The sequence below is a fragment of the Melanerpes formicivorus genome, unplaced genomic scaffold (assembly GCF_026170545.1).
Source record: "Melanerpes formicivorus ecotype bairdi unplaced genomic scaffold, bMelFor1.0.p_v2 SCAF_11, whole genome shotgun sequence".
Lineage (NCBI taxonomy): Eukaryota > Metazoa > Chordata > Aves > Piciformes > Picidae > Melanerpes > Melanerpes formicivorus.
In genome coordinates this window covers 899383-926679 of record NW_027142363.1, presented here as the reverse complement: position 1 = coordinate 926679, position 27297 = coordinate 899383, and the positions used below count along the sequence as shown (strand labels likewise).

At 41.9% G+C, this 27297-nt stretch overlaps 1 protein-coding gene across 4 annotated transcripts in view; it reads left to right on the top strand.

The window, feature by feature from the left end:
* CADM2 (cell adhesion molecule 2) overlaps window positions 1-27297 on the top strand; it is a 620606-nt gene that overhangs the window by 497726 nt on the left and 95583 nt on the right. For 3 of the 4 annotated variants that reach the window (XM_068144417.1, XM_068144416.1, XM_068144418.1), the window contains 2 exons: window positions 917-1054; window positions 7666-7836. In XM_068144417.1, coding sequence (XP_068000518.1) covers window positions 917-1054; window positions 7666-7836 — 309 coding nt within the window. The remainder of the gene's footprint in view (window positions 1-916; window positions 1055-7665; window positions 7837-27297) is intronic. The other variant, XM_068144419.1, reaches the window with a different exon arrangement.

Sequence of the window (27297 nt, the reverse complement as noted above, 5' to 3'; positions counted from 1 at the left end):
TCATTGAAAAATGAGTAGAATAGAATAGAATAGAATAGAATAGAATAGAATAGAATAGAATAGAATAGAATAGAATAGAATTAACCAGGTTGAAAGAGACCTTAGAGATCATTGTGTCCAACCTATCATTCAACACTATGTAATCAACTAAACCATGGCACCAAGCACCCCATCCAGTCTGTTCCTAAACACCTCCAGTGATGGTGACTCCACCATCTCCCCAGGCAGCCCATTCCAACGGCCAGTAACTCTTTCTGTGAAGAACTTGAGACTATTTGGGATGTAACATTATGTCTATAGTATGTAATGGTCATATGACTTCCTCCAAAGAACTTGGATTCAGCTGGAAAAGTTCTTTGTAGCCAGTGAAATTCTGAATACAACTATTGTTTTTATGTTTATTTTTTATGATTGTGAATACTCTGAAGACAAAGGAACCCCTGTAATTATGTTCATCTTCCCTTTTCCATGGATTTCATATTACATTCTTCATAATCCATGCTTAACATCTGTTCTGAACTTCACTCAGTTCAGCTTCTTGCTCCCGGTTACATTCTTTTCTCACAGCTGTACTTCAAATATACTTTGGTATCCTGTTTGCTCTGCAGACCTGTTTAAACCTTGTGATAACAAGTCAGAGAAGACCTGCACACAGAATATATTGTTATGTAAGATTGTTCTAGAAATGCAGTCTGCTTCCCTTAGAGCAGCACAGAATTTCTGGTTTCTTCAGCTCTTTAGAATCAAACACAGTTCAGATTGGCAGTGTGTTTGCAATAGGAAAGAGGATTTGCTGACAAGGCAGGGAACTAATTATTCTGCTTTGAGAATTCAGAGCTCATGAAGAAGTGAACTTTAAGTTGGTCATATATTCATAGCAGCACCACAAGAGACATTTTTCTTATTTGCTTCTTAGGTGTTCCTGAGAAGCCACAAATTACTGGATTTACCTCGCCCGTTATGGAAGGAGAGAGGATGCAGCTCACTTGCAAGACATCTGGTAGTAAACCAGCAGCTGATATCAGATGGTTCAAGAACGACAAGGAAGTTAAAGGTATTTGAAAGGCCTTTGCAGTAATGTGGTCCCATTGTCAGACTTACCCATTATTTAGACTTATATGTTTCATTCATATTTGTAAAGTTTCTGCCATGCCATTGTTAAATGAATCGGTGATGGCAGGTGGATAAAGAGTTGTTTGCAAGTTACTGGTGTGGTCATATAGCCATTTATTTTTTTCCCTTCAAATGGTAAAAGCTGATATTTTGAATTGCCCTGACCTCTATTCAGCACAATAAACTCAGCTGTGACACTTCATAGAGAAAAGTTTTACAGATTGTTTTTATTGTAGACATGCCACTCATGCCAGATAGTTTCCATTTCCATTTCTTCTTGCCTTTCCAAGATGATATATGTCTGATTTGGTCAGTTGCCACTTTTATGTTACAGACCTCTAAGTGAGGTGGCCAGATGAGGCAGAACTGTCTGGAGGAGTCAGGAGATTGCTCTTCCTATAGGGACTCTGATTGGATGAGGAAGAGTCAGGATGTAGCAATTGAGGGAATGTCAGCAGGGAAACTGGGAATGCGCAGCCGAGGCAAGGATGGTGAGAGCCTGCAGTGAGAAGCAGAGAGAACTTCACAGGGACCTGGGGGCATTGGACAAAGACTTCTGTACCTGCAACATATTTTTGAGTGTCTCAACACAAAGCTGAAAGCAAGGATTTGCCTTTGAGGATGTAGTGAGATAGGAAGGAGTTTCATCTAAAAGTTATGCATTTGTTTTCTCTCTTCTTTTTCACTTTGTATGTTCTTTATTTAAAGCTTACTTTTCTAGTCCATATTCCCATAAATGCAGGGATAGTTTCAGATCCTTTTTGGTGGATGGGTGGAGAGAGTGCCTTATTCTTAAGGTCCCTTCCAGCCTGCTATTCTGTGATTCTGAGATAGTGATTCTATAACAGAAGGCTTAGTCACATCTACCACGGCCACTTAAAGAGCTTGCCATAGAGCAGCTGTATAAAAATTGCTCAGGTGTTTGTATGTGTTCATGTCACCTCTGTGCATTCTGCTGTAAGACTAAATGATTCAAAAAATGATTAAAAAACCCTCAACTTTTGTCTGCTTTGTCTTATATTTGTCTGACACTGTGAATTTATTAGTTCAATAAGCTGCCTCAAGCAGAGTTACAGCATTAATTGAAGAATCCATTAATCTTCCTTTATTACTATCTGCCATAGTTCAACGTACACAACCAGAGCTGTCATATGAAATGGGCAAATAAAGGAGACTGCAGTCGATTGTCCAAGTAACCCAGTCCATTCCAGAAGCATCTTTTAGATTTTGAATGAAAATCATAATCATGTTGAAGGGTAGAGGAACTTTATGCTGGAATTATTTGAAAGATGTTTGAGTGCTTGTGGTACAGACAGATAATGAGGCAACAGAGAACCGTAGATGCATCGATTCTGCCATCCAGAACGTATGACAGGATGAATATATATATTCCAAATATGCAAAGAGTGAAAATCATTCTAACAAGTGTCAATACTTTGGGAGAACCACTGATGTGGTTGGACTAAGAGCAAGGCAACACATCTGAGAAGTTGTTCTGTTTTAAATTACAATTTAAAATCTGCTGTAGTAGCTTTGCCTTCCTTTAAGCTGACATATCATTAAAGCAAAGCAAGCAGTTTGGTGATTTGACTCTTCAACTAGTTTGATCTTCTTAACAGTTCCAAAAGGGTAGGGAAGGAAGAAAGAAGATGTGTAAAAAGGAACAAAAATCCAAACCAAACCAAACACAAACAAACAAACAGAAATGAGAGGGAAGTATCGAGCACATTCATTTCAGTTTAGTTTTCTAGGTCTTCTGAAGAGCACATTGCCATTTCACAAAGGTTAGGAATCAAATAACCTAACCAGTTTGCAGTGGCATCAGCAGAAGTTACATTAGCTTTGTGCACTATAAAAGGTGAAATGATAAATCTGAGAAAATAGATATGAAATTATATGCTAATGCATCTGACATTAAAGGTTAGGAGTTCGTCTGTCTAGCACCAGTAAATCCAATTGTGTTATAGTGTATCATACATGGTGAAAAAGAATATAAATGATGCTTGGAGTTCAGAGTTTCACCAAAGGGGAAAAAGCTATTCTAAAATTGTAGCTCCATTGCTATTACTCCAAAAAGGAATAATGATCTGGTAAAGGAATCTGCTTGATGAAGTGCTTGTAATGAGAGATACAGAGTGTGAAGCACTGAGTACCATCCTTTTCCTTTTGGTCCTCTGTCTCTCACATATTAACCAAATTAATAAAGCAATCTGCAGTTTAACATTCTGGAGGATGACTGAAAGCAAAAATAGTGGAGGAAACAATAGGTATCTGTGTAAAAAATATTATATATATATCTCTTCAACAAAATTTGTTACACGTTTCAACAATATCAAGTAAAGCTTTTACGTTTCAGCAGTATTTTTTATTGCATTTTCTTTTGTTTTCCCCGAGTAAAATTTGCATTAAAAGTAAGTCATAACCCTTGACTTTGCTGCAACAGAGTACAAAGTTTTGAATTAGTTGATGTCCTTTCAGTATGCACAAAGGATTCAGAGAGGCACTGAACATTTTGTCTTGAAAAACCTATAAAACAAAAATGACTATTTCTTTTTTTGGGTTACAAGGCCATTTCATGTCAGTACTTGTTTTTAAATGTAAACAAAACCAGATGCCATGTAAACCCCAGCAAATCCATTAGCAAGATGAATGTTTCTCTGTAGTTGTTACCAGTATGTGCTTTTATAAATAGCTGACAAGAAACAATGTTGTTATGATTTTCACCATGAAACATCTACACTTATGAGACCTAAACTAGTCTTAGTTAATAAAGGCATACACATTTCTAGTTTTGTTTCATTCCCCCTAGTCCTATCATTACCTGATGCCCTCAAGTCCCTCACCTGCCCCATTTTCCCCCTTTTTACCATCAAATCTCAGAGCACCTGGGCTCTGTTGGAGTCTTCTCCTACCCCAGGTGTGGCCACTTTGACCTCCCCACCCACTCCCCTTTTTAATCCCCCTCAGGAGCCTCAGCAGCCCTAAGCTGAGCCCATCTGGGCTGAGGATCCTCCTCTCGTCTCTGGTGAGTGCCCATGGTGCACACTGGGTGATGGTGGTGGTGACAAAAGGCCGGGGGGCCTGCTGGCCCCCCGGTTAGGTAGGGCAATGATTGATGACTCCTCCAGTATCACCCATGGGTTCTGGCTGGGCCTGCTCACGGGGGCTGATCTCTGTGTGGTGTCTCAGCTGGTGAGGGGTCTGCCCCCAGCTCAGTGTTGCACAGCCATTGGACAATAAATAATGGGTTCAAACTTGAAGATTTCACCACACCGTGAGAAGAAACTCCTTTGCAGTGAGGGTGACAGAGCACTGGAGCAGACTGCCCAGGGAGCTTCTGGAGACTCTCTCTCTGGAGACTTTCAAACCTCCCCTGGATGCATTCCTGTGTGGACTACCCTGAGTGATCCTGCTTTGGTTGGGGGGTTGGACCAAATGATCTCTTGAGGTCCTTTCCAACCCCTAATATACTGTGTTACTATTACTGTGAATCTACCCTACGTGCCCCCATCAGAGCCATGGACGTGGGGCCATAGTCCACCCTTAGATTTCATAATTACCCAGTCTCTCCTAAAAACTTACATCAGAATCCTAAAGATCTTCTCCAGTTCAATTGTGAAATATCTCCAAAGACAGAGATTCCATTGTCTCCTTGGGCTAGATGCTTCAGTATTTGAAGGCTCTTAATGGTGGAGAATTTTCGTTCTGACATGAAAATGTATATATTATATGTTACATGTAATCCAAATTGCCTTGATATAGCTTATGTTCATTGCCCCTCAGCTTTTGCTGTATGCCTCTGAGAGGAGTCTGCTTTTTTCTTCTCTATCACTGTGCAACAGGTATTTGAAGGCAGCAGCCTGGTCTGGTTTTATTCTTCCTCGGTCTGAGCAAGCCCAACTTTGTTAGGTACTGGTACAAGCTGTCCTGCTACGTTGTATGTTCCTGCTGCTGACCATCCTTACAGCTTCTGGCAGAACCTACTGGAATTTGTTGATATCTTTGATGTGCCAGAAAGCCCAAAAGCGTGCATGGTACTCTAGATAGAGCCATGCAAGTGCTAAAGAGCAGAATAACTGCTCTTGACTTACTGGGTGTGCTATTATTAATGCAGAGAGGTAATTTTCAGCTTTCAGTGCCCTAAGGGCACACTGTTCCGTAATGTTCAATCTGTCTTGAAGACCACAACTTCCTCCTCTACAAAGCTACTTGCTATCCAGTCATGCCCTAATCTGTTTCATTCTAGTGCTTTCTAGAGAAATAATGCCCTCTGTAATGCTGCTTTGGGTTTTCCACCTTCTTTCAAGGGTGTATTTAGGAGAGAGAGAGGAGGAACAGGAAAATAAATGAAATCATGAGTTGCAGTAGGCAAATTTCAGAATTCTCTAGAATCCCCAGGGGAATATTCTGAAGGCTAGCAGATAGTAACATACCTGGTAGCTGATCTCCATTGCTCTTACAGCCGGATGGGCTTACAGTCAGTTAGCATATATTGCAATCATGCCTTCCCTTTGCTGTGAAGAAATACCTGAGAAGATACAGCTGATGATGTGGACAAGCTAAGTATTTCTGTTGATGAGGATGTCAACGGTTTAGAGAATAGCATCACCCTCCTCTCCACAGAGGCAATTAGGAGTTGAACTCTTCTAAACAATAGATGTCTAGAGAAAGGCTTTAGAACCGTTTAGGAAATGAACTGCTTTTGCTTTTCTAAAGGATTAAGCACCCACAATCTCTCACTGCAATTCAAGTTGATGTTTTCAGGAGCTGTCTGTCCTCCACCTGAAGTCAGCAGGCAGCGGGATGCACACATTATTTACAAGCAGAAGGCTATCTATACAAACACTTGTTATTAAGTTTGGAAACCTGGCTCTGGGAACAAAATCTCACGTGTTTGCTTTAAATGTTAGTGAAGACATTTGCTGTTTGATTATAATAACTTTGCTTTAGCACTGGTCAATATTTCTCCCACCTACTGATCCCTAAATATCAATAATTGCCGTGGCAGAAATTAAAATGCCTTAAAGCTCAGCAGCCAACCGGCAGAAAAAAGCCTGTATGCAAGAAATGATTCTTTCCTGGGGGAAAATGGAAATTGTATAACTACCTGGTTTAATCTTCTATCTGGAGACAATGCAAAGGAGCACCTTCTGATTTCAGAGATATTTTAAATCTAACAAGATATAGCTTAAGCCATTTAGGATTTGCTTTCTAAAATTGATATTTCATGGAAATTGTATCTAGGTCATCTTCTTCTCTAAGGGGATTTACTATCATTTGTAAAACTGGAACCTCTCACTTTTTTAGGACACAGAGAACATCTGCAATCTCAGTGTAATTTAATACCCATGTTTGTGTATCTATAAATACCTTCCAAAGCTTTCATTATAACAAATCGATATAACAAGCTTCCTATTTTACTGAAATAAATTCAAATCAATAAGTATTAAAAGTAGTTGGGACCCAACCAAAGCCATTCTAGAGTAAGGCAATCTCATGCTGCAGTTTGTGCATTTAAACTTTCCAAGCAAATGGTCAGTATTATGGATCTTCAGTTCTGATCTCATACGTGAGTCCTACAGCAAAGCTTTCTGAACTTTAGCCTTAACCTTGAGCTGAATTGAATGCTTCTTAAGCATAGCTGTAGTATCATAGTATCAGCCAGGGTTGGAAGGGACCACAAGGATCATCTAGTTCCAACCCCCCTGCCATGGGCAGGGACACCCCACACTAGATCAGGCTGGCCACAGCCTTGTCCAGCCTGGGCTTAAACACCTCCAGGGACGGCAACCCCCCTGCTTTACAGTATCTGGGCTGAAAACTCTCAAACCTATTTTAAACTGAATTTGCACAAAAGCAGTAGGTCAATTTAACATGACATGAAGCAGTGAATGGAAGGTCTCTTTGAAGTAATTTTATTTCCAGTATTCTTGAGACTTGTCTATAGATGCCAGTAAATACTATGGCATGCTCCCTTTCGAGTTGTTGGACACCACTGACAACTATGCTGTGGTTTAGCTTAATTCATAAGTTAGCATAATTGTAGCAAAACAACAGAATAAACCATGAATAAAGCCCAGGACAAATGTGACTACATGCATGAAACGTTTCATTCATATGGCTTCAATAATATCCCAGCATTGGATGTCTGTGAAAGTTGCTAAGTGTGGACTTAGAAAATGTGATGTTTAGTAACACTGTGAATCTGTAAGGGAAGGGAGGCTAGGAGGAGAATGCATTGTTTCGAATGAACTGCAGAGAAAGCTCATATAAAATTTCAACCTAAACATGTGAGAGAGAATGATGAAAGGAATTTGTGTTTGAGTGCAGCATCATGTAACCATATTTGTTTTTCAGTGTGTACCTAGTGTTGTGGCAACAGGAGTAAACTGAGAAAAAACTGCAGGCCAGTTAGGTTTGTTTTAAACAGCTCAATACCCAGAGGAAAGCTGTGGGTTTTTTCAACGAGTGTGATAGCTCTTTGAGGTGTCTAATGCTGGAATACTGATCCTAAAAACTACTGGAGAGAAAACTGTTTATTCTTTCTTCCAGATGTTAAATATTTGAAAGAAGAAGATGAAAATCGTAAAACATTCACAGTCAGCAGCACGCTGGATTTCCTAGCAGATCGCAATGATGATGGTGCAGTTGTAAGTTGCAGAGTAGATCATGAGTCCCTAAACTCTACACCTCAGATAGCAATGCAGGTTCTAGAAATCCACTGTAAGTAACACACATTATATATGCTTGCTTTTATAGTTTGGGGTTTTGTTTCAGAGTTTCTGTTGTGTGACAATTATGACGAGCTCTGGTGTTTTGTGGCTAGGCAACGTCTCTCTTGCAGCCAGCTTGTGTAGTTTGCATTTGGTTAGTTGGTTGGGGGAATTTTATTGGGGTTTTCTTTTGCTGTTTTCTGTTTGTTTGTTTGTTTATTTGCTTGCTTGTTTTCACAGGACTAATTAAGAAGTTTAACAAGAGCTTTACTAGTGAAGACACTATGGAACTGAGTTCCTAGTTCACTGTGAGAAATGTCAGAGAGGAAAAGCAGTTGTCTTTTTTGTTTGCCATTGTAGCAGCGTGGAAGAGTTCTTAAACATCAAGGTCATAGTGCTTCACAGTTGTCCTTGAAAGTTTCCTAGAAACATGAAACAAAGCTTTGAAAAAGCAGTTTCTAGCATATTTCCTCAATAACTTCAAATCCTGCCAATGAAACTGCTGTAATGCTGTCCATAACACAAATCCAAGAGGAAAAGCCCCTTAGAATTTATATATAGGCCTTGTCTATACAGGAGGCTACTTTAAGCAATCCAAACTTCAGGGGGGTTTGTATCTCCGTACATTGGCTTCCTTTTGAAAAACAAGATCTCTGAAACTTGATGTTTCCCACAATCAAAGTTGAGCACACCTGCCTATGTAGCTGTGTGCCCCGTTCTGAAGTCATGTTGCCCTCTGAGCCAGTTCTTTTCCACTTGCAAACTGAGAGATGCTCAGGAGAACGCTTTTTCACCATCCTGTGACGTTCTCCTATTCACTTGTGCTAGCCCCACCACTCTTCAGGGTACAGCTCTCTGGATTTCTGCAGAAATCTAGCCCAAAAAGGCATCTTCCAAATGTTGTCAGACCAGGTGAAGGGGAGAGACCTTTCATTACTCTTTCTAGAGTAGGTGTAATCAGCCTGGTGTAAAGGGGACAAGCTGGTCTGTAAAGCAGAGAAGCTTCCAGTAACTGAGCTAGCCTGCGAAATACCACGTCAAGGACTGCTGGCATCTATAGCTGGGTTCTATAACTGGGCTCTATAACTGGGCTCTAACTGAGAATATTTCTATGAGCATCTAAGGCTTGTAGCACGTGTAAAACACAGTAATGGCAAGAGCACTCCATGCATAGAAGCTGACAGCATTTCTCTAAAATGACATCTGAAAATGAGGAGGAGGTGGATTAGCATTGCCAAGTAGCATGCACTGAAAGTAACTGGTTTCTGAGACATTCTGCTCATCAATTTGCTGAGGGAGATCAAAGCCTTTCTTCACCGAGTGGCTATTAAACACCTGTCTCATCAACACGTTCAAATGGCATCTGTGCTACAGACACGAATCCTTTACATCTGTACTTCCTTGAATTCTAAATCCCACAACCATCAACCACTAAGCTGGCCCATGCCTTCACTTCCAAATTGCTTGCTCTGCCTTCAGTGCTCTGCTTAAGATACTGCACTAACAGAGGGGAACCAAACTGAACGAAATAGGAGGTACAGAAATAGGACAGTTGTAAGAGGTTTAAACTGAGTCAGACAGGATGCAGTATAATAGGATTCAAGGTAAAGGCAGGATTCTGGCTTGTTTGGGCATCATAAGACTGTGACTCATATAAGTCTTTCTGTGGCCTGTCATGTATAAAGCTTCTTGAATCATTATTGCTCCTTCTGATTTGCAGCCTAAGTAACAAGATACAGCCTTGCTAAATAGCAGTGGGGTGCATCTTCCCCTGTGTTTCTTCATGAGCAAGTCCATTCTCTTCTGTGGGTTCACTGAAGTTCTTTAAGAACAAACTGCACTGAGTGTTTACAGTTACTAATGTGCTTTATGTTATTGACCCCTTCAGACTGCCAATTTATCAAAAGCCACAATGCTCCATCATTCCTGCTTGCTCCATTAATTTTCCACAAATCAATTTAATGCTCTCTGTCTTTAATGTGGAGCCATTATATGTGGAAAGTGAGAAATGCTCCAGAAGAAGCTGAAGTTTAGAAAAGAGAGTGAAAATGCTACTTAAACCCATGGAGAAAGCAGTGGTTTATTCTAGGGGACAAGGAGACCAAGAACAGGCTCCTGTTGCCCTTTTCCTTACCACCTGAGTACGCTGACCACAGAGACGAAGAAGTCTAACACAGGGCAAGTTTCTAAAGGAAATTTTATTAAAAGAGAAGGACATTGCAGCAACTTATGATGTGCTTCAGCAGAGAGCCTTGAAGGAAAAAGAGGAGAAAGATGATTTACTAATGCAATCCCAAGGGCTTTGAATGGAGTACATTGCACTAGAACTGGGCCCCTTGATTTTATTCTCCTGGTACTGTTCACAATCATTGTGGGTACTGCTTCAGTCACTGTAAGGTACTGATTTCTTTCCATCAGTCCATAAGACTTCAAATATATAAGAGACATCCTGTTTGTGTGAAAGGGGCACGCTCACAGGACCCCATGTGAGCTAACCCAATATATCCTCAATGCCACCTGACAGCAGCTCAAAAATAGTGCTGCCAAACCCAGTGAATTATGGGACCCCATGGCAAAAGTCAGGAGAATTTGTTATTCTGACAGCCTGTGGGCCACTTGTTCTGAATGTTCCAGGGGTATCTCAGATGCACAGAGAGCTATGGGAGGATGTTAAGCAGGTACCTCGAAATGGTCAGGCAGAAGAGATGGGCATGAATATGGCAGAGAACAGATAGGAAATGAGTAAGCATCCCCCTCTAGAACTGGCCTTGGTATTTAAACACCTTCCTAAAATATAAAGGATTTTATCTGTGGTGCATGAATACTTCTTACAAATGGTCTGTGTACCGTTGCAGGTTAGGGGGGGAAGAGTACAATGACAAATAGCCATTTCTGTCCTGTATAACCATGCTTGAAAGTGAAAAAGCTTCTATTTCAAGCACCTAGCCCCTGACAGTGGACAAAATATTTGTGGCTTCATCAAAACAAAGCAAGCAAAGAAAATGAAGGCAAGAGCAGAGCAGGAGTTACAGGACTGTGTTTGCACCTGGTGGGTAATAGGTAGGGCAAAAGGAAAGCAGTGCAGCGGTTGGAGTGAGAGGGTTTCATTTGTGCCTAGTGAATGACAGAATCAAATTAAATCTGTCCTAGATGGTGAGACTGTATGAAATAGATATTCATAATGAGCCCAGGGAGAGATGTAGATAGAGGTGCTTATGAATCCACACAGATGCTTTTAGCATCAGTTTTAATAGGAAGTAAACTTAAAATGAAAGCCAGGAATGCCATCAGCAGTGATGCCAATACGGAACAGGCTCCGTTCCCTCTGCTTCCACAGACGCAGGTCTTAGTTTTATTGGTGCTCTGGAGCAAGCAAATCAGCTTTCCCCAGTAGCATTGCAACACATGAAATGAAGATCAGGACTAAACTTTTAAGATAAAAATGGTTTATATGGAGAGATATTGGATAGCAGGGAACATTTCTTTATGGAAAGAGTGGTCAGGCACTGCAATAGGTTCCCTAGGGAGGCGCTGGAGTTGCTGTCCCTGGAGGTGTTCAAGAAATGTGGAGACATGGAGCTGTGGGACTTGTTCTGATGGCTATGGTGGTGTTAGGTCAAAGGTGGGACTCAATGATCTTTCCAACCAAAACAATTCTATGATTCCAGGGTTGTCTCTATAGGTATATGTAATAGAAACAATGTCTGAGCCCTTCTTGCTGATCTCTTCTCTTGAAGTGTTAGGCGATGGCTATTAGAGCCTTACCTGTATTATTTGTGTCTCCACCAAAAGAAGGTGATCAGCACTCCTTGTTTCCACAGGCCTTTCCAGCTTAATTTTGCAGACTTCAAATATAGAAATTACAGGGTTGTTCTTGGGCTAAGCATACTGTACCCCAACCCAGACTGGGGGATAATTAGCTCCTCCAGTCTGCTAAGCTTTATTTTGTTGATTAATTTCCGTTATGTGCTTAATCCTGTTCATTTGTATGTCATGCTCTGGGCACTTCAGGGCAGCCCACTTGCCCATCTTTCTGCTTTGCTGAAAGGTTTGGCTGTAATTCAGTTTCAGCTTGTCCAGCAGAGGTTTGTGGTATCATGACACTGCTTGCTGAGTTTATTTTCTCTCTGACCCCTGCTGTCAACAGTAAACCTAAAATAGACTTGTATCCCCTGTGGCTTTACTCTGAAGTTTGCTTGTCAGCCTAGCTGCCACTGATTATTAGGCTGTGCCTCTTGTAAGTGATAAATACAAATCTCAAAGGGATATTTTGTTTCATTGTTTACTTCTGGGTTCAAACTAAACTAAGAATGGGTTCTTTGTTCCTGTGTTAAAGAATCACAGGTGCAGTACTGCAACTTTTAAAGCTTCTCAGTGTGATATTTACAGATGGTACTCTGTTAAGTTCTCATACATGCTCCTGAAAAGATGTTTTAAGAGCAAGTACAACCTCTGGTCCACATCTAGGAAATGAGGGACTTCTGCTCATCCCTCCTCAATGTCTCAGACATGTTGTTTCCCAGAAGCAGCATCTTCAATTTCTTCCAGGTATTGTCTGAGCAGAGCCCAGCCAACATGTTGCTTCCCAGTGAACAGAGTGCCATAAAATTACCCAGTGGTAATTTCCTTACCTCAGTGCAGATTGTCTGACTACAGCAGATTACCCAGCAGACCTCAGTAAAAATTAATTGTGTAAGTTTGCCCTAGAGGCTGCTTTTGAAGCTTAAAAGTGGAATCAAATCATTTGAACTTCAAACCTAATCATCGTGACTCTAAAATGGCAGCTGTGATGTGATCCACGCTAGCAGACTCAGTGAGATTTTGCTCAAAAGCTGACCACACTCCCAACTGACAGCACTAATAAGCTAAATATGTGTTATGTAAAGAAGTGTCCAGAGAGGCAATTTTGGGTAAATTCTCTATTGGCAGACACAGATGTGCAGTGAATTGTTGGGCTGACGAGCCTATAGACATCAGCTAACTTGCTTCTCCAGGCTAGTCCAGCAACAGGCTCACTCTTCATTTGTGGGGAGATTCTTTAGCAATCAATGTCTGAATCTGACTTTAAAATTAGGCAGCTATTCCAGGAGAATGTTGGAATTATTGGCTGGGAAATAAACTTATTGATTTTGAATTAAGTAAACAAAATGCCTCGAATGCAACAGAGTACAGATAAGCAAATCAGCAATGCACTCGTGCAGCCATGTAGAAAGTGTGCCTGTGTCGAACAACAGTGTGCTACTGGGGTTTCTGATCTATTAACAAATGAACATTCCTCTCAGCAGGAGTTCAGAATCTGCTGATGTAAGGCAGAGTCATGGGATCAAAGAATACAGAATTAGCCAGGTTGGAAAAGACCTTTGAGATCAGCAAGTCCAACCTATCACCCAACACCATCTGATCAACTAAACCATGGTGCCAAGTGCCTCATCCAGTCTCCTTTTAGACACTTCCAGTGATGGTGACTCCACCACCTCCCTGGGCAGCACGTTCCAATGACCAATCTCTGGGAAGAATTTCTTCCTAACATCCTGCCTGAACCTCCCCTGGCACAGCTTGAGACTGTGTCATCTCGTTCTGTCACAGGTTACCTGGGAGAAGAGACCAGCCCCCACCAAGAGTTTAAGCTGTTTTCAAGTTGTTGTTGGAGCTCAGTTTCCACAGCTACATATTCTGCAAACAAAATGAATGGAGCTATTTGAGCTAGTGTGTGTACACGTTGGCTGTGAATATATGCCAATGCAGGGTACTAAACGCAGTACATCTTTATGCTGTACATTCAGATGGTACTATGTGAAATCTGGCCCTGTCACGAAAAGACAAGGAAAGGGTCACTCATAGCTGACTGTTAGGCTCTTTGTCTGTGAAGAATGCCTGAAAAGCTTCCAGTTGCACATCAGAAGAGTATTTAGAGTGGGGGGGAAAAATTGTGTTCCTTATATCTTAAATGTTTGATTCTAATGAATTGAATGGAGTCTGAATATGAGAAGTGGCTGTTCAAGGTGACCTTCTCTACCAAAGCCTTGCTGCCTTTTTGTAGCTCAGAAAGGGCAGATGTATGCCCATGCTGAAGGGCACAGCTGTGAGAAAGTGTGAGGGGGGAGGGACAGTTTTTCCTGTTGCCTACACAGTCATGCAGTACTGTAGATGGCAATATATGTCACACACTAATTTTCTTCCAACTGAGTGGCTGTTGAAAGCAAATGTCTCTCTGCAGCTGTCCAGCTAAGATGTAAGATATTGCTCCTCTTTAGCCGATCACTTGATTTTACTTAAAGCATTTTCCCCAGCTTTGCACTTAGAGGTTGGTTGGTTGGGTTGGCTTCTGTTTTATTGTTTTTCACTTGAGGTATGTGTCTCAGACCTGAGGGAGCTGGGGTTGCTTAGCCTGGAGAAGAGGAGGCTCAGGGGAGACCTTATTGCTGTCTACAACTTCCTGAAGGGAAGTTGTAGCCGGGTGGGGATTGGTGTCTTCTCCCACGCAACCAGCACCAGAACAAGAGGACACAGTCTCAAGCTGTGCCAGGGGAAGTTTAGGCTGGAGGTGAGGAGAAAGTTCTTCCCAGAAAGAGTAATTGGCCATTGGGATGTGCTGCCCAGGGAGGTGGTGGAGTCACCATCCCTGGAGGTGTTCAAAAGAGGATTGGATGTGGCACTTGGAGCCATGGTTTAGTCACATGTTGGGTGACAGGTTGGACTAGATGATCTCTGAGATCTTTTCCAACCTTGTTGAATCTGATTGACATTTTACTTTTCTGATCAATATCTGTGAAAAAAAAATTAAAGGCATTGCCTAAAACTACCACACACCCTTAAAGACACACTGGCTACAAGTAACATCTGGGAATATTTGGCATGATTACACTGCCACAGTCTTTGCCTGAACAGTCTGGCAAGAGATACACCCCCAGAGGAAGGAAATGGTTTAGTAACTAGCATAGTGAGGTGTCACAGCCTCCTAATCTTTCATTTATTTTTCAACAGGGCCCCAAAGTGCTGAGCCAGCTCAAATAGACTCCTGTTTAGTCAGGAGTGAAACCAGGTGGAGTCTCTGTGAGAACTGAAGTTTGTTTTAGCTTTGTCATGGGAGAAGAATGTTTGTCCAACTCTATCTTTAGCTGATAACCTGAAGTACACAATTCTCCTATAATGTCTGATGCAGCAGTTTTCCATGGGCATAATTCTCAAGGGCCATAAAAGAAAGAACCCACTTCAGATTTGCACATCCAGGACTTTGCAGTTCTCTGCCCCAAGCTGGCATGATTTGATTCCTTGTCCTGCACCTGGGAAGGGAGAATAAACTGCACCAGTACAGGTTAGGAGGCGATCTGCTAGAAAGCAGCCCCATGGAGAAGGACTTAAGAGTCCTGGTGGACAGCAAGTTATCCATGGGACAGCAATGTGTCTATGTGGCCAAGAGGGTCAATAGTATCCTGGGGTGCATTGGGAAGAGGTTCTCCTCTCCCTCTTCTCTGCCCTACTGAGGCCCCACCTGGAATATTGCATCCAGCTTTGGGCTCTCCAGTTCAAGAGGGACAGGGATCTGCTGGAGAGAGTCCAAGGGAAGGCTACAAAGGTGATTAAGGGGCTGGAGCATGTGCCTTATGAGGAGAAGCTGCCAGACCTGGGGCTTTTAGTCTGGAGAAGAGAAGACTGAGAAGGCATCTAATAAGTATATATAAATATCTGAGGGCTGGATGTCAAGACGGAAGGGACAGGCTCTTTTCAGTTGCACCCTGTGATAGGACAAGGGGCAATGGATGTAAACTATGGCACAGGAAGTGCCTCCTCAACATGAGGAGGAATCTCTTTACTGCAATGGTCACAGAGCACTGGAGCAGGCTGCCCAGAGAGGTTGTGGAGTCTCCTTCTCTGAAGACTTTCAAGACCCATCTGGATGCATTCCAATGCAACCTATACTAGATTGTATGGTCCTGCTCTGGTGGGGGGGTTGGACCTGAAGATCTCCAGAGGTCCCTTCCAACCCCTAACACCCTGTGATCCTAGAAGAATTTGAGTGTTTGGGAACTGTAATACTTCAGAGAACTCTGGAGCTTGTGGAAGTTGGCCAGTAGCTCAAGATTAAGCCTTCTTGCAGGTGTGACATGATGGCACAGATGCCATCTCTGCCGTGTCCCATCCTGTTGCATACTGTTCATAACAAATGGCAAAGAGAATTTCCTTTTGAGGAAATAGGATGATTTTGTTCCAAACTGAGGGACTGCTAATGCTCTCAGCTTTACCCTCTGTATCCTTTAAAGTAGGGAGAGTTCCATATTTACCAATGTAAAAATCTTAGTAACAAGAATGCAAACTAAACAATACAGCTTCAGTATGTGTACAGCTTTTGGTATTGAATGAAAAGTACATAAGAAGCTGTTCTGTTGAATTATTTAGCTCAGAACTGATGTAAACATTGTGTTAAGCAAAATCATCTTGTTTGAGCTTTTCATTATAGTGGATGCCTGCAATAAAAGAAAGGAAAAAGATTGTTACTGTAAACAGTAAGGAATGCTCGGGCACACGAAGGTTCAGTGCCACAATTTGCATGTTTAAATGAGATCAATTAGGTTAATGATGGATGAAAATAAGAAATCCGTGATTTAAATGCAAAATAATTCAAAAACTTGTAGGTCCATTTCATGCCAAACTTTAATCTTTCAAAGGGGATATCTGGTTCAAAGGGTTAATGTACAATCCTGACCTTTCCCATCTGGAGGCTTATGTTCAAATAGGATTTATTTAGTGAAACATAATCACATATAATTTATTTCTCTCTCAAATGTTTTGCAGGAAAATCCTCTGAGGCATCTGCTCCTCATAGAAACTTTCAGATATGGTGTGGGCAGGTTAATGCATTTACTTGTTGTGTGTTTAACAGAGGGCTCAAGAAGGCTTCAGAGGAAGTTTGGAAAAGAATGTTTAATAATACTAATGCTTGGGAAATAAATGTAAAGTAAACATCATTTCATTTCAGAGGAGTAAGCCTTTAGGCCTAGGAAAGGGACCACCTGTGCTGAAAGAACTGGAAAGACAGAGGGCATGGCTGTACTGGGAAACAGAACACAGCCAGGTTACCCTTTAACCTGTTCTAAGCTTGTTTGAGCTGCACAGTGCTTTGGAGCTGCTAGCTTTGGCTGGTGTGGTGATGCTTCCAAACTAATGAGCACTGGTGGGCCAACAATGCATTTCTTTCTGGTGAGGAGGCTGGGAGCAGGACCTTACAGGGCTCACTGTAGGCTTTTCAGATCACATAGTTAATTTGGTCACAACTGACAAGGTGCCATTGTCATGACTTGAAATCCCCACAGTGAGTCACTCAAGCCACTGGAGGATACTTTTAGGTGGATGTAAGAAAGAGAACAAGTTAGCTCATCTACCTGAACAAAAAACACCACCACCACAACAACAAAAAACAACCAACCAAACAAAAAACCACAACAGAAAACTAATGTGATGGTGTAGAAAAGGTGTTTTCCTGTAATGATAAACCATAAGGGGGTACCTTCTGGAAAGAGTGATCAATAGAATAGACCAGGCTGGGAGAGACCTTCAAGATCATCGTGTCCAACCTATCATCCAACACCACCTAATCAACTAACCCATGGCCCCAAGCAGCTCAGCAGCCATATCCCCAGGACTGACTGAGTTCTGCAGCTCCTAGTCTAAATAAAATAAGTTGCTATAAAAGAAATCTAAAAACTAACTTTTCTGCATTCTGTTTGATAAATGCCTGCATGTATGTGCAGCATGTATGCATGACTGTGAATGCATCAAATTCCCCATGTTAGAGGTGTAGGGGAAGCTTGAATGTACAGAAAACACAGAACAGACTTTTAACATATACTTGGCATAACTGCTGTAGTTTGGGTTGCACTGAAAGGGCTGTGAAGACTGTGTGGATAACTAACAGTCTAGTGTGTGACAAGTTCCACATCAGGGCCTAAGTGGAGCAAGAACTGTTTCAGGTACATGACTGAGATCCATTAAGCTCCATTCAAGTATGCTTGAAATACCTTTTTAACCTTTTTCTTAGCCTGGACTTGGTGTTATTTCAACTGAGATAATCCTTGAACAAGACTGAAAACTGCAGAGTCTGAATAGCTCACACTCCATGTTACAAGTGTGGTCACCTTCAGCTAGTCAGTCTAATGACAGGAGGACAGAGCTGTTCAGGTATTTCTTCCCTGAAGAACAGTTTGGGAAGCTGTTTACCACCACAATGGAACATCAGCAGGCACGTGAGACAGTTTGAAGGAAAACATACATAGAGATTGCTAGCAGGGCCTCCAAGGAATTGAAGCTTGCACTTCATGACAGCATGGTATATATTTGGAGGAAACAAGTCACATATGCATACACCACTGCAACCTATTTATATAGAGGTTAAACTTCTGTAGTGTCCAATATCTGATATGAATGTCAGAGAAAGGCCTGAAGGGTATGCTGAGTAGCCAGAGCTCTTATGTAGCTATGCTCAATGCAATTTAGGTCAGATATAATAGAAAACTGATGTCCTTAAGCAAAATAAAGTGAGGATGCAGAATATAGAACTACATTGAAAGGTCATGCACTGACTCAGAGGTATTTCTTGATAACATATGTGATTTAGGCAGAAGGCCTTTTTTTCCCCTCTTCCTTTTTTTCTTTACTCCTTTGAGCTGACATGACAAAATTGAGGTAATATGTAAGTAAACTGGAGCAAGGCAACAGAGGTATGGAATGGAACAGGCTTACACATGTGCAGAAACTGGCAAAATGGAGGTTGTTTAGTCTGAAGAGTGACATGACAGAAATAATGAAAGATAAGGAAGCTATAAAACTAAGCTTCATTGCTTGCATTCACTGAAGAGAACAGACCTGAGTTACCAGAGTAAGTATTATTTCTACCATACCATTCAGAGAGGGCAAGAAGGAAGAGCTGGGCAACTAGAGACCAGTCAGCCTCACCTCCATCCCTGTAAAGGTGATGAAGCAGCTCATCTGAAGGCCATGTCCAATCACATGAAAGGAAAAACAGTTATCAAGAGCAGGCAGCATGGATTCACTAATGGGAAATCTTGCTTGACTAATCTCATAGCTTTCTATGAAGGCACAGTCAAACAGATGAAGGGAGAGAGTGGGTATCCTCTATCTTGACTTCAGCAAGGCTGATAGCATCTCCCCCCTAACATTCTTGTAGGTAAACTCCATAAAAGTGGGTTAGATGCTTGGACCATGAGGTGGATTAGTAACTAGCTCAACAACAGAGTTCAGAGAGTTGTGATCAGCAGCACAGAGTCCAGATGGAAGCATGTGGCCAGTAGTGTTCCCCAGGGATAAGTACTGGGCCCAGTTTTATTCAATATCCTCATCAATGACCTGGAGTCATTGAGTGTTCCCTCATCAATTCACTGATGATATAAAACTGGGATGATTTGCTGATACACTGGAGTGCTGTGCTGCCATCCAGTGAGATCTGGACAGGCTGGAGAGCTGCCAAGGGTGAACCTCATGAGATTCAACAAGGATAAGTGCAGGCTGCTGCATCTGGGGAGGAATAACACCAGGCATCAGTACAGAATAGGGGTTGTCCTGTTGGAAAGAAGATTCATGGAGAAAGACCTTGGAGTCCTAGTGGACAGCAAATTATCCCTGGGACAGCAATGTGTCCCTGTGGCCAAGAGGACCAATGGCATCCTGGGGTGTCCAGCACAGCTAGGGAGATTGTCTCTACTCTAGCCTAGTGAGACCACACCTGGAATACTGTATCCAGTTTTGGGCTCTTCAACTCAACAGAGAGCTACAAGTATGACTGTGGGACTTGAGCATCTGTCCTATGAAGAAAGACTGAGACAGCTGTGTCTATATTGTCATGAGAAGAGAAGGCTGAGAGGAGATCTTATCGACGCCCATAAATGTCTGGGGGGTGAGCATCAAGATAAAGGTGATGGTCTCTTTTTGGTGGTGCCCAGCAATAGGACAAGGAACAATGGGTATAACCTGAAGAACAAGAGGTTCCACCTCAACAGAAGGAGGCAATTCTTTACAGTGAGGTTGATGGAGCACATAAATGGGCTGCCCAGAAAGGTTGTAGAGTCTCCTTCTCTGGAGATATTCAAAAGCCACCTGCATGCATTGCTCTGTTACCTGTCCTCTAGGTGATCCTGCTTTGGTGGGGGAATTGGACCTGACAGTCTCTGGAAGTCCCTTCCAGTCCCTAATATGCTGTGATTCATGTGTATGTGGGACTTAATGGATAACTATGAAACCAGTGACCCATCCTGCAAAAGCATGTAAAGGGGAATGGCATTATCTGGTGCTACCTTCATGATGTGGCACACATTCAGAACTGCGCTGACAGTGCCTCACGGTCTGTCACTTCAATCAGCTGGGTCTGCCTATGCATCCAACACCACACTCACATTTCAGAGTACAGAATATCAGAACACAGGATTAACCAGGTTGGAAAAGACCTTTGAGCCATCAAGTCCAACCTATCATCCAACACCATCTGATCAACTAAACGACATCCACTCTCTTTTTAAGCACTTCCAGGGACAGTGACTCCCCCACCTCCCTGGGCAGCACATTGCCAGGGCCAGTCTCTCTTTCTGTGAAGAATTTCTTCCTAACACCCAGCCTAAACCTCCCCTGGCACAGCTTGAGCTTCCTGCCAATCTTAGTACTAAACACAAAGTAGGTAAGAGTGATCAGCTAACACAGGACATGACAAAAGTAGGATCAGGCTTTAAAAACTTTCAGATAGAGCATAGTGGAACTGCAGAGCTTTGGTAGCGTACCCCATGTTCCCACACCCCCAAGCCACACATTACATACCATCACATCTAATGATTTTTCACATTCAGCAGTGGTGGAGAAGCGGTGTGGTGTGACTGACAGGTGAGCTGTTGAAACAGCTACTATGAATATTTTTACCCAAAGCACCAGATAATCAGCATTCACAAAATTAGTAACCTAAAGTGCTTCCTGCAAGGTTAGCACTTGAATTCAGACACTCATGAATTATGAGTGTCAGGAGGGAGTGTTTCACTGATCAATCTTTTTTTTCCCCCACATTGGTATTTAACTTGAAGTTTTGCATTCAGCTGAGTGTTTCTGCACTCCTTTGGTCCAGACAGTTAATGCTTTTGTCTTCAACAAACACCATAGTAAACTAAATTAAAAGAGATGAGATAAAGAGTGACAAAATAGTCATCAAAGACTCTCAGATAACAAAGAGATCATATGCTCCCTCTGTACCTGCTTGACTGCAAAGTAGTTTTCAAAGGAGCATGAAAAGAAGATGCAGGAATATCCATGTGGCTATGGTACTAACTATTGATTTTTATCAAAGCTAGGTGTTTGTGTGTCTGTGTGTATAAAGCTTACAGTTATAAAACTGCTGAATGCATTTTTTGAACTGCAATACCATTGCCATGACACAACCATTTGATCTAGCTTGTCTCCACCACAATTGCCAGGAATAAAATAATCTGCCAGCTCCATAATGCTGAGGTTTGTGCTCAGCTGTTTAAATTCGAGCAGTGAGTCACTTGTCATATTCTGAAGCAGAGCATCAAACTTACTGCATGTCCCAGGGTAATTTCATAGAATCATAGAATCAACAAGGTTGGAAAAGACCTTGGAGATCATCAAGTCCAACCTGTCACCCAAGACTTTGTGACTACTAGACCATGGCACCAAGTGCCATGTCCAATCCCCTCTTGAATGCCTCCAGGGACGGGGACTCCACCACCTCCCTGGGCAGCACATTCCAATGGCTAACAACTCTCTCAGTGAAGAACTTTCTCCTCACCTCCAGCCTAAACTTCCCCTGGCACAGCTTGAGACTGTGTCCTCTTGTTCTGGTGCTGGTTGCCTGGGAGAAGAGACCAATCCCCACCTGGCTACAACCTCCCTTCCGGTAGTTGTAGACAGCAATGAGGTCTCCCCTGAGCCTCCTCTTCTCCAGGCTAAAGAATTCCAGCTCCCTCAGCCTCTCCTTGTGGGGCTTGTGCTCGAGGCCTCTCCCCAGCCTCATTGCCCTTCTCTGGACATGTTCAAGATTTACCAGTGCAGACTTTCCTTGTGAGTGCTAATTCAAAGCCGTAGGGCATGGGCAGAAGCTATCAGAGAACCACTCAGGTTGGAAAAGACCCTCAGCATCACCAAGTCCAACCAATGCTACTTACGTATAAAAGAAGCCTGTCCTGTGCTTACTTCAGAGACAATAGTCTGGAAAGTAATTTTCAGAGATATCAGCTTATTTTATCTTTGCATCTGGAAATGATGGAAAGATTCCAAGGAAGTAAGGGAGAAAAGGCATGATGACAAATGCAGAAGGCTGTGACATAAACAGATTTCACAAACACAATTTTTTTGGGGAAAAAAACCCCACAACAAAGCAGACAAAACTAGGGAGAAAATAAATGAATGAGTCTCTCAGGAAATACTTTAGCAATCTTATCACCTGCAACCACTGAATAGCAGGTAGCAGTAATCTTTTATTATCAGACTGTTAGATTTTTATAGCAGTTTGTAAAATGATAGCAGCAGACCTGTTGTTGTTCACAACCACAATAAAATCTCAGAGGAATTTATGGAAGCTTTTCAATATTCAGAAGGTTTGTGGTCATGAGAAAACCCTATGAGTTAAAGACATGCTGTTGGTACCTCATATTTTTTGCTACAGCTGTAAGAAGGCAAGTGTATGGCCATGAATCAGACACACTGATTTGGACTCTGGTATGAAAGGGAAAGGGGTGTTTAGTGTGCAAGAAATTTGACAACAAGGTAAATCAATTAATGTTAAAAGGCACAGTAAACCAATGGATTCTAGGTCCAGGCAGGACATGCTGCTCCACACAGTTAGAGTGGTCTGGGAACAGTCAGTTGGCAACAGCAGGAGGGGGGGGAGATAATACATTTCTAACCATTTTGGTGACAAAGGCAAATTTGTGGCAGTTGCTGGCTATGCAGGCAGTTTGGAACAATAATTGTCAGTGAGAGAAGCCTATGCATTCATCTGAGAAGGACAGTGATATTATGATCTGTTGTTCTTGCAACCCTTGTTAGAAATAGCACATCAGGTTATGGCGCCAGGCTAGTGCAGCCAGCCTCACCAATCAGCCACAGCAGAGCTTGATGTATTGCAACCAGGCACAACATGCTTGCTGAGAAGAGGAGAATCCTCACATTATTCCTAGAAAGCCCAACAAAATGTCCTCTAGAGAAGTTGAGAAACCTCATTCCAGTGCTTCTGCCAAATGATCTGGCAGCTATGACATGGATGCTATACCACAGGTAGGGCCTGGGGCTTTTGATTTGTGAGCCACACGGAGCTTGAGTGTTCCTTAAACTGGTGAGTAGTTAACAAGATGTGTTCCTTGTGTTGCTTAGGGTCCATGAAGATAAAACCTGACATTCATGAGAGGCTCATTCCCAGTGGGAAGAACTGTTCCCTCAGACAAGCTTAGCTCTCTTCCTGAAGGGATCCAATTGCAAAACCCCCATAAAGTGCATCCAATAGAGAGTTACATTGTCAAACAGAGCCTTTTCTCACCAGCAGCACTTTTAAGGCTTTTAAAATAGTCATGTATAAAAAAAAACTTCTAATCAAAAGAGGTAATTAAAACCATCTAATGATCCTCTTTAAAATGTAAATAAGAAGGCAGTAACAAGGCAATTTTTAGAAGGAGGGATTTGAATAACACTCGTAGCACGTCCTGATGTATTATGATCACTCGCTCCTTTAACAAACCCAGCAAGTAAAGCCTCCCTGCATTGATGTCTTTCCTATTACTGTTAACATAATTTGCACTCAAACAGTAAGACCAATGAGGATCACAGACTTCATTACAACAAACTCAGCTTCTCCCTGCAGATGGAGATAGGTTCCTAACATCAACTACAGAGAAAGAATCACCTTCAAAGAAAACACGCCTCAGAATCAAAGTATTCCAGTGGAGGCCTAGGGTCAAATGATGTTAATAAGCTGCTTTCAGTTGTTTGGAACATGGTTAGGGACATGATTGTGTTTACCCTGGTTTTGAAATAGACACCTAACAGTGTGGTTGCAGGGAAAGTAATCAAATGGGAGAGCGTTGTTTTGAAGATTCAGGAATGTTTGTTGTAATATTATTATATAGAGTTGTAAATTTGGTTTGCAACAGACAAGCAGCTGAACAGCTGTGCCTCCCTTGCTAGCATTTGCACTCAGTCTAACTCTTTGGGTGCCAGTTTGAACTTGGAAGACTGAGTGGGATATTGTGAAGAAGAATTTTCTTTGAAAAGCATACAGAATTCTTATTTTGAGAAAGATTTAGGCAGCGTCCATCACACTTATGACATTTATGTGTGTCATGCCGAGAGGAAGGAGCCTCAACAGTGCACTTTACTTTCCGAACCCTAAAGACTCATAACCAAAACAATCCAAGAGATCAATCTTTCTCTGTACACCTTATATACATTGTTTTTGTCACCAAACGGAACATTTTTTCTGTGCCAGCTCTATTAATATTCTAAAGTCCAGAAAAAATACATTCTCTGATGAAGGGACAACAGTGGAAGCTGAGAGAAATGTTATTTCTACTTGACACTACCACATGGCTCTGTGAGATTATGTGAACCAAGATCCCCAATACTACAAGATGTAACTAACAGGACTTTATGCACTGATTCATGCTTACACAGAGGAAGGAAAAAAGAAGGTTGAAAAGAAAGCCTGAACGTTGAAAAGAAGCCTGATCTAGTGTGGGGTGTCCCTGCCCACGGCAGGGGGGTTGGAACAAGATGATCCTTGTGGTCCCTTCCAACCCTGACTGATATTATGATACTATAAGGTTGTGTTTCTTATTGGGCTGTTCCAATCATGACAAAAACATGGCAGTCAGGTACAATGAGCAGATCCACACAACTTGCAAAAGCACTGTATAGCGTGTGAAACCATGCTTGGATAACGCTACAGGAGGCTGTCACTGACATTTCGCAGAGTCCCCAACTGGTTTTAGACCATTTTAGTCTGAGGTGTTACAGGCTTCATGCAATAAACACTTTTAAAAACCCCAAAGACTTGAATAGGCACTGCACTCCATGGGGAATTGTACTGTGCAAACATAAGAGCCCTAACTGGAATGTGTCTCCAATACAAGCTTGACAAAGGTCTTCTTAAAGTTAGGCTGATATTAGAACGATAGCCAATGTCTGCTGCTGGCACTGTGCTGGCATTCAGTGATTCTGAATTATTTTTAAATGCTTGCAACCCCCCTGCTTTTGAAATACCTTCAAAGAAATTAAATCAATCAGCAAAGCACTTCCACAAGGTATTAACATTGCCATTAGTTGCTAAGCTGTGCCACAAGAGTCATGTATGGAAATGTCTAATTTCTTCCCCATTCCTTCACTGATTTTGTATGCTGGTGAATGAAGGTCATATTGACTTAGCAGAAATAGTTAAATCCTCCCAAAGCTTTGAAATGGCATTCCTGGTCTTGTGTGATCAGATGGACTCAAATTCTGGAAAGGTGGATGAAAAAGGACCACTCAGTGGGACTTTTGCCTTTGGTCTGCTGAAGCAGGGAAAGATGCATCATAACCCCACCCCCCCCAGGCCACATTTTCTATCTGTAAACTGCTGCTAAGGTAGTACTGCCAGCAAAAAGGCAGATTTTTGGCACATGGGGGACAGATGTCTTCCTATGATTCTAAATATATGTTTAAGTCCTAGTTCTGATAGGTGCTAGCAATTGATTGCAGCTCCTAAGTACCTCATTACTCAAGCTAAAGGCTGCAAAGCCAAACAGCTCTCATGCTGTTGGAGAGGCATGTCAATAAATAAGTCACTGGGTATTAAACCCCATGTGTTTTGCCATGCAGTCTTGCTGTATTACCTACACTCACATAATCCACTGTGGTGGTGTTTGTTGGGGGGGTTTTCCAAGCTAATTTTCACTTTCCTTAGCCTTTATGGAATATTTGTCTTCCCCACAGTGTCTTTAGAACCCAGGATGTAGGTATATATGAAGGTATAGTCAGGAATTTGAGCAGTCTGTTGCTCACAAGAATTCTGCTGGAGATACTGACCTGCAGTAGTTTACTATCATGAAATGACTGGAACACATCCTAAAAAATGTGCAAATCATTAAAGTTTAACTGATGTAAATTAGAGGAGGAGAAGCAGAAGGTCTGACCTGTGCTAGAACCCTTCATCCTACTCCTTTTGTTTTGGTTGTAAAAGTGGAGATATTTTGGACATGCCTACATCACTTATCACAGGCTGATCACCCCCCAGAAAACCTCTCTTACTCTGTTACTGTTCTTGGCATATGTTGTGGTTTTAGACTTTGTTTTCTCTTTGTGAAGATGTTTGCTGACGTGGGAGACTGGGTGATGTTCCACTTGTTGTGATTAATGCTTCTAAATGTGACAGGCTAAAGCTCATGGTGTTATCTCACAGAAGACAGCATTTTGTCTCCTGGAAAAATGTCACTCAGCAGAGTTTTAAAAACATATTTAGGTTAGCTTTGATGAAGTTATTCTAAAGAATTCTCTCTATTTTAAAAATTGATGTGGATGTGAGAGTACAGATCTTAAAAGCTTCCCCCTTAAAAGTCTCCCCCTTCTAATTCTGGAGAGAAATCAAGCACCTAATGAAAACGTATTTGAAACCCTAACACTGAGAGTGAAGCACCCAAAATGGAGTATCAACTAGGCTTTGAAAAAGGACAGGCAATGCAGTACAAAACCTGGCAGTCGTAAGCTCCCCTTAAAACCAGATATTAAGTTAATCCCTGTGCTTTCTGCTTTCAAAAACCCCCAAACCAAACCAAGTTATTACTGTACAAGTCAATTAGCAGACAAAACCACAGGGGAATTTATTTCGTACACTACCTCCAAGTTCATTAGAGAGTGAAACATAAGACCTTTCTTATGCCATGTTAGCATGTTACTATGTAAAAGTGCATGGGCAACAGAGGGCTGTTTGGGGCATTAATTAAAGTAGGAACTGAAACTTCAAGTTGGGGGAAACAGCACTGCATTGATCCATGCAAAGGAAGACCTGTCTAAAGTCCCCTCTTCTATTTTATGTGGGTCATTTCCAGTAGTGTGTAGAATGCTGATCATTTCTTAGATACTTCAGCCAGTAGTGCTACTTAGACAGGTCTTCACTTTCTTTCTTCACCTGTGGCTATCGTGATTACTTCTATCAAAGTTTAGCTCTTTTTCATACTTCTCTGAAACCCCTTGATCTCATTGCATTAGTCATCTCCCTCCCTTGGTTAAATTCTTCATGTATTCCTCTCTGATACTAATTTGTTCCTCTGGTTCAATGTATAGTCAAGAGAGTAATTTATTCATCTTCAGTAGCACCACTGAAATCACAGAAGTGCTTGATGTCCTGATTTATTAAGGCACTTGAGGTCAGTGCCTTAAGCATGAGCTAAAACCGAAGCAAATAGCAGCATGACCTCCAAAGGATTAGTCACCTGCG